General features: G+C 37.1%; 1 protein-coding gene across 2 annotated transcripts in view; it reads left to right on the forward strand.

Moving 5' to 3' along the window:
• The window catches only part of nlgn4xa (neuroligin 4 X-linked a), a 110304-nt gene that overhangs the window by 17724 nt on the left and 80491 nt on the right, over positions 1-12089 (forward strand). Inside the window, exon 3 of one of the 2 annotated variants that reach the window (XM_051908443.1) lies at positions 10369-10428. The exons of the other annotated variant lie outside the window; for it this stretch is intronic. Within the exon in view, the coding sequence (XP_051764403.1) occupies positions 10369-10428 (60 nt within the window). The remainder of the gene's footprint in view (positions 1-10368; positions 10429-12089) is intronic. 2 annotated transcript variants of the gene reach the window in all.

A 12089-nucleotide genomic window follows, 5' to 3' on the forward strand; every position in this document is an offset into this window, starting at 1 on the left:
ATTTTTACAAAAACTGACATTTGTGACCTAAAGATGAGTTTCATTTACAATAATAAATCCTAAAATTCCGCATTTGTAACTTGCTTTTCACACCATCAATCACGTACGCACTCAAGTTCCAATGATCTCCCATTCTTTGCTGATTTTGAGTCAGACTAGTGAATTCAGTGAATTGTTAATTGGAGACTCGCCCTGGTCAGCGTTTCCCAAAAGCATCGTAAGCCTTGCTTTTGGGAAACGCAGCCCTGACCAAATCATTTGAATCAGTGAGTTTAAGAACAGCTGCAATCGGATCAGTTCAATTCGCAAATGAATCATTTGGTGCAATTTGCGAACTGAATTCATTAAAAAGAATGTAGTGGAAAGTAAAAAGTACGATATTATGCTTTAGAATGTAGTGAAGTAAAAGTTTCTCCAAATAAAAATACTCTGGTAAAATACAGATACTTGAAAAATGTACTTAAGTAGTACAGTAAAAATATTTTATTACTGTCCACCAGTGGCTAAATTACTTGTACAGTCAGACAGATTGTGTGTAAGCTTTATGGACATATTGCTGGTGATGTTCTAAGAATAACCGCACACAAAGCCAAATGTGCAAATAAATTAGACTTATAATAAAAGAAGAATTTTGCATGCAGTAATACCAAAAGTCATCAATGCAGCTCACTTTCGAGTTTTGAGTATGACAAATGTTATGATTTATACATACATGCCAAAAAATGACTGGAATACTTGTATATAACAATCTTGAATCAGTTTCAGAAAGGTTGTGGAGTGGAAGACAATATCACCTGAATTCACAAATAACAAACTGGAATGACCTGTGGTCTTGCAGGGGTGCAATTTAATGTATTTGCATGGACACCTTTCTGTATTTTGGCCTATTTATAAAGAAATGTTAAAGATTACATTTTAAGTATGCATGAAAATGCTGTATTACTGATGTAAAACTGTTCTGGGTAGACTATATTAGTAGATGGGCTTTGGGATATTTTGCAAGCAATCAAGGTTTTACAAGTTCTTATACAGAAAAACTTTAATAATTCAGGGCTTGTATTGGGAGCAAAGGCATTTCTGTGGACCTTTTCATAATGCATTAAATCAGTTTAATTAGCAAATCTTTAATTATTTATCCTTTGATTCACATCATTAATAAGCATGGCCCATCTTTTTTTTTTTTTTTTTTTTCACCAGGTCCGTATTGGCATAGACAGTTAGCCTTCAACTTAATTACTGAGACACCAGGGCACTACAGGTGTAAAACCCTTGGGCTTGCTTTATTAAAAATCTGCCATTTCTCATAATTTTATAAGGAGATTATAAACAAAAAAATTAGAGAGATTTGTCTTATTCAAGGTACAGTCCTGGGCTGTAAAGATGAGGTGACATATCTCACCCAATATTTTTTTAGATTTAATAAATAATGTGGGTTTTATAATGATAGATTTTTCTTCTTTAACATTTCATCTCCTGGAATCTTGTATATTTGGCTATGTCCTTGACACAATCCCTTGTCACCAGAAATTGCAAGTCATTTCAAGTTGTGTAGCACAAAGAAACTGCCTCCCTTCTATTTAACATGCCAATTAAATTGCCTGAGGACCTGAAGTTGACGAAAATGTCCTAGTTAGCAATGTCATGCTTGGTTTGATATTTCAGTGTGTTAAAATAAGAAGTATAATTATTATTATTATTAATTCCAATCAGTAATACTTTAGCCCATGATACCTAGCCAGAAGTCACAACAAGATTATACCACTTCATAATATTTATGTTTAGTAATTCATGAACAAACTTTTATATGATGCTGATTTACAGATCATTATAAAACAGTTAGTTCCTGTCCTTGATTCTGTTTGGTCAATAGCTGTGTTTTATTCACAATAAAATACGGCTATGACCGCTTCACCCAATGGTTCTGACAACACCCTTAGCAACCACTCTTAGCAACGTAAACTGTATGTTCTCAATTGATATTGTTCATTGAAGCTTACTGTATTATGTAGAAGAGTATTGTGAGAAAAAGATTGAGTGAGCGAGTTTATTACCTGCATTCAGATTTAGCATTTTCCTTCAGGTCAGTCCTATGTTCTTAATAAAAAATCTGTTTAAATGTCTAATGTATTATCCTGTCCTTTTAACAGTTAAGGGGTTTTCCCGTGACTGACGGCGCTAGTCAAAGCATTTGTCAGTTGCGTCTTGTTCCGTGTTCACAACAATTCAGTCTTTTCAATGTAAAAGTCTTCACTACTGACTGACACACTCATAAAGACAGTCGTTGCAGCTATCTAATGGCGTAATAATGTAACTTCTGTTGCTGTTCACAGTCAGGGACTATTTTTTCCGGCGGAAGGAATGCTTTAGTGAAAGTTTACTTCATGAAAGTGCCATTGATACATATTTTTGGCTTTAATATTTGTATTGTGTGGTAACCGTTTTAAAAGGTAAAAGTTTGGCTGTGCTGTGCTGTATCGTGAATAAGTCACGGCTGAATGGGTTGCAGGCACTCCACTTCGCGTCGTGCCTAAGAACGCCCTTCAGCCGTGACTTATTCATGATACAGCACAGCCTCTCGTACCTTATTGCTTATGTAGTTCATGTATGTCACAGTATGATATGAAAATGTATTAATCAAAGCATTAATATAGATTAAATGAAGTAATGATCTTGTCTTAGTAAGTATTATAATGATATTGTTAATTTGTTGTTTGTTTAGTTAAGTGTTGCCAAATTACAGTTGCCAATTATAGAATAAATAATGCCATTTACAGGCTTGAAATGATTGAACTCTCTGTGTAAATCAAATGAAAAATCATTGGTGAATTTGACAGAATTAAAAATGTTATGCTGAACATTTTTGCATTGCCAATATACTTTACAATTTTGCATTTAACAGATTGTTTTCAACTTCGATATTCGGCAGGATTTAGGCACCACTGCATTAAATTTATTCTCATTTTACTGAATTAAAAAAACAAAACAAAACAAAAATAAATAAATAAATAAAAACAGTAAAAACTGTATATTTCTAAGCATTAAATCTCAAAACTATTTGTTAGTGTGGCATTTTTAGGGCCCGAGCACTGATGGTGTGAGGACCCTATTGGAATTGTTCCGTTTCTTATTATTATTCTTCCGCTTCTGGCAAATGAATTGCTTTTTTTAGGGCCTAAACATGCTCAAAAACTCATGATACTTGCGTATACTTGCGCATGCATCAGAAGTGGTGAAAATTTACATCTGTTATGGGCTTCAGAATTAGGTGTGGCAAAATGGCTCGATAGCGCCACCTACAAAATTCAACGAAGTGCCACTTACGCTATGTTTCACATACAGGTATGAAATTCGGTACACACATGTAACAGCCCAATCCCTACAAAAAAGTCTCTTGGTATGAAATCTGAAAACCAACAGGAAGTGAGATATTTTGAATTTTCTCTGCAAAATTTGTGCAGTTTTTGCCATTTCCATATGTTGTACTTTAACAAACTCCTCCTACAGCTTTAATCAGATCAACATCATATTTGGACAATCTAATCTAAAGGCCTTTTTTTGTAACGTTAAATTGCGAAGATCTAGACCTTACACTGGAGGGCGTGTCCATGGCGGCCTGACAAAGTTCGACGTTTCACCATGAAACAGGAAGTTGTTGTAACTCGGGCATACAGTACAATGTCCGATCTGCCCCAATCTTCATATGTTTTATTAGAGTCCTGGCCTGAAGACATCTACATGCCAATATTTAATTACAGTCAGGAAATCAGGCAACAGGAAATGTCATGTTTTACACTGTGATTAACTCCTTGTAGATATTTAACCAGATCAACATCATATGTTGTCAGTCTAATCTTAAGACCATAGCGATAATAAATATCAAAGATCTTGAGTTTTCGTTGAAAGGCGTGTCCGTGGCGGCCTGACAAAGTCTGATGTTTCGCCATGAAAGAGGAAGCTGTTGTAACTCAGGCATATAGTGTCCGATCTGCCCCAAAACTTCACATGTGTGATGAGAGTCTTGGCCTAAAGACATCTATATGCCAATATTTAGTTAGTCATAGCGCCACCTGCTGGCAACAGGAAATGGCATGCTTTGCATTGTAATTCACTCGCAGAAACACATTTCAATATGCCACGAAGTACTAAACATTCTAGAAACACATTAAATTATGCAACACTTGGCTAAGTGCTAATGTTTGCGATTAATGCCACGAAAGAGGAAGTTGTTTTAACTCAGGCATAAAAACTTAAAAACATAAAAACCCAAACTTTACATGTTTGATAATAGTCCTATCCTGAAGACATCAACACGCCAATATTCAGCTATAGTCAAAGCGCCACCTGCTGGCAGCATGAACTGTGGTGCATCAAAATGACTTTGCCATATTTCTCCTCTATTTATCTGCTTAAATGAATATCGGCCACTGTTTACAGTTTACCTAAGGCCACCGGGTGGCGGTGAGCCCGGGTGTGAAAAAGCTGCTTGCAGCTTTAATTTTTTCTTTTTTCTTAAAAAAATTAATGCACACAGTTAATGGTTTAGCACTAAACATGTATGACAAACCAATATGGGAAAGAGTATAAATTAATTTAGGTAAAGTTTTTGGATTATGCATTTGGTTATTTTCGTTCATTGTTGGTGTAAGTTTTAAGGTTGTATCTTAAAACCCCCTGAGCAAAAAAAGAAGAAATAACAGTGACAATAAGAGGCCAAATTCAACATATAACAGATGTTTACTCCATGATCAGTGGTTTACTCAAAGACAGGCATTATTAAGCAGCACTATGAGATCCAGTGGCATGGCAAACAGAAGAAGAGTTAGAAGACTTTTCAATCCACAAAAATCACTGACATTTACGATTTACTTTAATAAAAATAACTGTTAAATTATTATATTATATGTTATGTTATATTTTGGCAGGGATGAGGTATATTTAATAATGCAATTTATATTGAACAAAGTGTATTTATTTATTTGAATAAATAAACTTACTTTTTTAGCTTGGTAGTGAGGAACCATACATGGTTTTAGCTTCCATGATCCACATGATTCATGTGTGTGTGTGTGTATGTATGTACACCTTGTGTAGAATTATTAGGCAAGTTGATTTTCTAATCATATTTTTTTTTCCAAGCACATTTTACTAATTCCAAACCACATAAATCTTAATAACTACTATTAATTATTATTTAATCATTTATAAGTGATATATAATTGTTCATGAAGGATGGAAATGAAAAATGCCTTATATTCAGGTGTGCATAATTATTAGGCAGGTTTTCTTTTACAGGCAAATGAGCCAAAAGAAAGAAAGAAAGAAAAAAAAAAAAAGATTTAACTCAGACTGAGAAGTCAAAAATTATTAGATGCTCATGAGAAAGATGCAGTACTAAAAATTGCAAAGTTAAGGCATGACCAATGGACAGCAAAACGCTCATTGGGTCAGCAGGGTCAAACAAAAACACAAAAACAGGTGAAGAAGAAAAGACACATGTTAACTGCAAAATAATTAAGAATTAATTTGAAGAATTAAGTGTGAAACCATCAGGAACTCTTTAGGCTCCAGTGCCACCATTTTCCAGAACTACCTGGAGTCTCCAGAAGTGCAAGGTGTCAGGATCTTAGAGACTTAGGTTAGGTAAAGAATCCTAAAAAATTATCCCCACTTAATAAGAATCACAAGCTGAAGTGTTGTAAAATACATGAATACTGTTTTTTTTTGTAAAGGCTTTATAGACAGACAGATTGAGAGTGACTCTTGAAGGACCAGCACCACATCCTCCTCAGTAAGTTTTTGAAGATCATTTTTATTCCACATCTGTAAGATGGACTTTTCAGGATAGGAGATGGACTAAAAATGAACTCCCACACCTTACTGCCAGATTCTAGAAGATAAATTCTGTGCCCTGCGGTTCGGGTCCTGCTCTTGCTGAGGCGAACAGGAGACTGAGATCATGGGGATCTCAGATGGAGCTCGCTGAAGAGTTTGAGAGAGGTATAATCTCTTGCGTGCTTCAGCAGCTGACGAGAGTGAGCTGCTGGAAGAAGATGTGTTGTCTCTTACATCTTCTGATCCAGCAGCCAATGCTCTGCTGGCATCAAGCCAGAATGAGCAGGAGGAAGTTGAGATGACTGAGCCTTCTCAGCCTCCCTGCCCCATGTATGTTGAGCTATTGGAGGTTATGAAATGCGCTACGGCCAGACTTGAGCTGCCGTCAAGGCGCGAGAAGGAGCCCCTTAAGACAACATCTCACTTGAATAGCAGGGCATATGTGGCATCAGGTCATTCTGGGGCTGCATTGCTCACTATGGCAGTGCTTCAGGCTTATCAGGCTGACTTGCTGAAAGACTTGGACCAAGGTCAGGGTCTTTCCCCTGAGGCAGTTGCCAAGCTGCGCCACAGATGTGAGCTTTGTCAGGTCTCCTCTCATTTTCAAGAGTCATTTTGCAGAGATCTCCATTCCCCGTAGCCCGGACACAGAGTGTAGCTTGGAGTTGTAAGGCTCTCCTTTGGGCCTCCTCTATCTAGTTAGTCTTCAGGTGTGGTATGGCTGCTCCTCTTTTTGGGGAACTCTTAAGGCCTCCGCTCCTTGGAGCTCCTTTGAAAGGTTTCTCTGTGATTTCTTTGTCTATGAGTAGTTTTAGTGCACTGGACCTCCTCTCACTGGGAGAGTCGTTTTGCTGAGGTCTGAGTGGCGCTATTAGGCGATACTTGGAGTTGCAGGCCTCCTTATGGCCTCCACAGTTACTGCCCTAGGGTTGAGCCAGGATTCCTCTTGGTTCAGAGAGTCATCCTGCTGAGTCCCTTGCTCCCCAGAGCTCTAGGCATGTTTACTTCTGCAAAGATTGGTAGTTCTGGATGGACGTACCTCAGGTTGAGCTAGTTTATAGTAACTAACGGCTCCCTAAAACTCTGCAATTTGGTATCAGGTTGTAAAGCTCTTCAGGAGCCTCCTAGATAAATTGTCCCAGAGCTTGGCCAGCACTTCCCCATGGTTGAGGTTTTGCTATATAGAGTGCTCCGCTTCTCTAGCATTTCAAGAACTGTCCTTGCGGTCAAGCATTTCTTAGTTCTCCCCTCAAAGCCTCCTTGATAGTCCTACTTTAGTAGAGCTGTTAAGTACTCCCCTCTTTGAGGGTCTCTACATAGAGTACTCGGCTTCCCCAGAGAGATTTTATGCTCTGTAGGTTTTGGAGTTCCATCTTTGGGATGAACAGTGTCACTCCCCTTGCTTGGAGGGTCATTATGTTGAGTCTTGCTCCCCAGGACGCCCATCTCAGGAATCCGATGTGTTGTGGTTATTGCCTTCATTGGAGGCCTCTGGTATGAGGTTTAGAGATTCTCTTAAGCAGGCAGGTTGTAGGCTGACTAGATTAAGATGGAACGAAGTTGGCCTCCCTGGAGGGTTTAAGGGTTGATGCTTAGATCCCCTTGAAAGTGACAGGCTAGGAAACCTTTTCATCCCTGGCCATACTCCCTTAAAGGAATCTTTCTAGAATCATGATTCCAAGCCATTGTGCTCTGCCTGGGGTCAAGTCCTTCCGTTTGGCCTTGAGATTAAATGGTGAATGGTGAGACTGTACTTCCTCATTGTGGCATGTAGCTTGGGCGGTGGCCGTAGGAAGTACTGTCACCGACATTGAATTACTGGTGTGCACCTTTGGGGAATTCAACTCTGGCAATCAGGACATTTGAGTTATTTTTCTTTTGCTTAGTCACAGCCAATATAGAATGCATTCCCCTCAACATGGCAAAGCGGGCATTTGTTCCCCATTAGCGTCCTAAGACGCAGTGTGAGCTCCCATTCGGAAGGGAATGTTTCAGGTTACAAATGTAACCTTTGTTCCCTGAGAAGGGGGACGAGACACTGTGTCTCGTTGCCATGCTTCTGGGCTGCCTGCATGGTCCCTTCAGATGAAGAATGGATGACATGTTCTCTAGGCGTATTTTTATACATCATGGTCACACTAGTAGTGACGTCAAAGGCTGTTGCCAGCCAATACGATTGCCGTGTTTCAACACGTGCTTCAGACATCGGTCACACTGAGGTGTTCCCCATTAGCATCCTAGGACGCAGTGTCTCGTTCCCCTTCTCAGGGATCCAAGGTTACATTTGTAACCCGAGACGTTATAGGGTTTTACCAACAGTTTGAGGTTGCAATGAAGTTAAAAGATATATATATATATACACACACACACACACACACATATATATATATATATATATAAATATATGGAAACACTGAGTTTCTGCCTGTTAACAACTAAATACAAAGTAGAATCAAGGGTTGTAGAGTATTACAGAATATTTAAATGTTTACCTGTTAAAAATATGTTTTTTTTTTAAACATTTTACAGATGTCACTGTTGTTGTTTATGTAAGTGAATTTATATATACTCATATTAACCTATTCCCAACCCCTATCTGTGTAGAACTTGGCACAGCTAGCACAGCTGTCCTTTGTTAGTCTGAAGCCATACAACGTTCACTTTTGTGGCTGGGAACACATAAAGCTGTACCATAGCAGAGCTTTATATAATACAAGCCTCTTTAGGAGGGTGGTACAAAAGAAGTCATTACTCAGAAAGAACCATGTAAAAGGATCTGTGGTGTTTGCCAAAATTCATAACAGTGATGCAGTGGTGATGGGAAAGATTTAGAGTCCAGGACAGAGCTGTTTAGCAAGAAGTCAAATATATCTGTGTGGTGCAAACCTAACAATACACACTACATCTGCAATGAAATATGGTGGTGGAAACATCATGCTGTAGGGCTACTTTTCATCAGCAGGAACAAAACATCTTATTACAAGAAGGAAGAATGGAAGGCACAATGCAGAGAAATAATGCAAGAGAATATTATTCAATTTGATATAAAACTGAATCATGGTGGTTCATCTCTGAGCAGAACAATGAATCCAATACGATGTCACATAACCTAAATAAAATATCTAATTGAGGGGATTGACATATGCTAATACATTTTGAGTACCAAAATACAGTTTTACTGTAGGATTTGTAATTTTGTAAAATCACAGACTTTGTGAACTGGTATCTCTGCAGGAAAGCCACTCTCTCTCTTAATACTTGACATTTACTGTTAGGGTCATCATTCACAGAGGAAAGGAGAGTGAAAATGCAGACTAGCAAGTTAGCTAATCATTGCGCATCCAACTGTATCATGCCAGCAAATCCTGTTTTTAAATTCAGCACAAAATTGCACAGGTTTTATTTATTCATAATTTTTGTGCTAAAAATATAAATAATAATAATAAATCCAATCAGCTGAAAAAGTCTAGCCTTTAGGCTGAGACTACTGTGATGCATTATTAAAATCATATTTTGTGCTAAACCAAGAAAATAAAGAAAGAAAGAAAAAAAAAAAAAAAATGACAGAAGAAGTGTATAATTATTCAGTATCTGTTCCGTAATCACCTCTTGGCAAAGTTATTACATATGTTGTTCTACAGTCCAACCTCATAATCCCTGTGGTGCAGTGCTTATGACCTGGTATGGTGGGTGTGTTGTTCACACTCTAGTGATTTACATGCTACTTGCTTTTGTTTATACAGCTTGACATCCCACAATCCTCTGTTAACTGAAGAAATATTGGAACCTGCCTGATCTCTCAGTGTGAGCCAATGTTAACACAGTGCTGTATATTTAATGAGCCAAGGTCATTTACAGAAAGAACTGATGCTTATTTTGCATTTGATAAGTGTTTTTTTTTCTTTTGTTTTATATTTTTTGTGACATAGATACTTTATTCTTCCCCCTCATTTACAGAACAAAATGCAAAACTAATCAGCATTGTTTTTATTTTATAGTAGAAAAAAATAATGTAATTATCTTAAAAAAAATACAGTATTTATTAATTTAGAAAGCCCTAATAATTGATACCCAATGTGTTAGAATAATGGTTCTACCTGATTTATTTACATTTACATTTAGTCATTTAGCAGACGCTTTTCTCCAAAGCGACTTACAAATGAGAATAGTAGAAGCAATCAAATCAACATGAGTACAACAGTATGTAAGTGCTGTGTCATGTCACAGTTTCATCAGTAAAGTGCTCGTAGCAAGGTTGGGGTTTTTGTTTTTGTTTTTTTTTTTTGGTTTTTGTTTTTTTAAATATATAAGCAAATGTATGGAGAAAGAATAAAAAAATCGAGAAAAGAAAGCAAAATATAAATTTAAAAAAAGTGCTATATTACTGGGTCAAGTGTTGACGAAAAAGATATGTCTTTAGCAGTTTTTTGAAAATGGCTAAATTTATATAATAATGATTTTGATTTAATATTTAAGCTGCTGTTTTAAAATCTGTTCCCCCATTTATCCTCTTTACTTTTCCCCTGTTGTTGACAGTAGGAGCCAACACAGTCAAAGGCGATGAGTTCACCAATAATGAGGGTGGCGAAAATAAAGGTATTTTTTCCCATCTTTTTTCCATTTTTTTAAAATAAAAAAATTGAGATTCCAGCCTGAAACTTGCATGAAAGCATTTTTTTTTTTTTTTTTTTTTCTGTAATGAATTCTAATTTTGTTTTTAACTTTTTTGGCCATTGAAGCGCACCATCATAAAGCATATCTTGGACCCCTTTTTGACACCTCTTTCCTCTTTGGAGATTCCTAGCACAGAGCTGAAGGGCTTTGTGAAAAGGCTAAAGTTGCCTGTGCAGAAAATTCAATAACAACCATAAAATAACACTTGTTCTCACATAGACATTACCTTCTCCCAGTGCTGCAAAGTGAAAGACGGTTGACGAAAGTCTGCATGCTTTTTTTCTTCTTCTCCGCAAAGAAATTATTAAACAGTCATGTTTCCCTCCTTTTTTCTCAGTTTTGCTATTGTTTTTCCTTCATTGCCCGGTGAAGCATGAGCACTAACCTGTGTTGTTTTGACAGTGGAAATCTGTTCATTTGTAACTCCTGTCAGATGCTGGGTTGAAGAAACTCTTCTTACTTTAATATTAATGGCTTGCTCTTTTGCATCCCATTAGACTTGGACAAATAGCACTTTGTAAGACATGATTCATTATAAGGTGCTGAGAAAGGGTAGAGCCGTGTGAATGAAAGCAGTGAAGTATGTTGTATACGTCTCAAAGCAACATAGAACATATGGTAATTTAATTGATCTATATTGGGCACAGGATGTGGTGTTGACTTCAGGTTGTTCTTGACACATCTGATAAATTGCTGCAGTGGATCTCACTGTGGTTTGTGGCTGGCGAGGAGTCAGCTGTCATGATCTCTGAATGATGTGTGTGATCATTGATTGCTGCTGTCCAGACTTGTTGTTCTTTTTGATTGCCCTCTGATACCTGTATCAGTATGGAAGAGAGCAAACATGTGTCTGTAGCTAGCTGGGGAAATACTACAAAAAACATTTTCGAAGATCTTATTTTTGCTCTTTTTCCAGGTTCAGTAGGGCAATAATCTGAATACTATTGCTATATATATATATATATATGTTACAGATTTTGTTGAAATAGCTCTTACTCTTCCTGTGAACTGTGTAATCACATTATGTTAACAGCATAATCTAAGTGACGGTTTTGAGATATATTTTTCACAGGCCCTCCAAATAGGATGATAGGGTTCCACAGAAAATAAAATTATAAAATGTACTTTTTGGGCTGTGCAAGTTAAAAGTTACCTCAACGGAATAGTTCAGCCAAAAATTTAATTTCTGTCATAACTGTGATATTTCTCAAAATATCTTTTATACAGGTTTGGAATAACATAAATTTGAGTAAATGAATGATCAAACTTCAGGAATGAGCAATCCTTTTAACTCAGCTTTCTAAAGATTATAATGTAGTCATGTGCTGTATAGCTTAAACGTGTTACAATGTTTCGTTTTTTTTTTTAGGGAATGATGCTAACTTTTATCTAGGGCTGTCCTCGACTAAAGATTTTTCTGGTTGACTAGTAGTCGTTCATTTTAAGTGATACTCGACTAATCACATGTTTATTAATAAACCATATAAATCGTAATAAAGAGCCTTTAATGCCTTTATAGCCTAATCAGCACTCAAGTGCATGCATCAAGCTTGGCACAGCTCACCGGCAGACTTTTCGTCGAC

The sequence above is a fragment of the Ctenopharyngodon idella genome, chromosome 1, assembly GCF_019924925.1.
Source record: "Ctenopharyngodon idella isolate HZGC_01 chromosome 1, HZGC01, whole genome shotgun sequence".
Taxonomy (NCBI): Eukaryota; Metazoa; Chordata; class Actinopteri; order Cypriniformes; family Xenocyprididae; genus Ctenopharyngodon; species Ctenopharyngodon idella.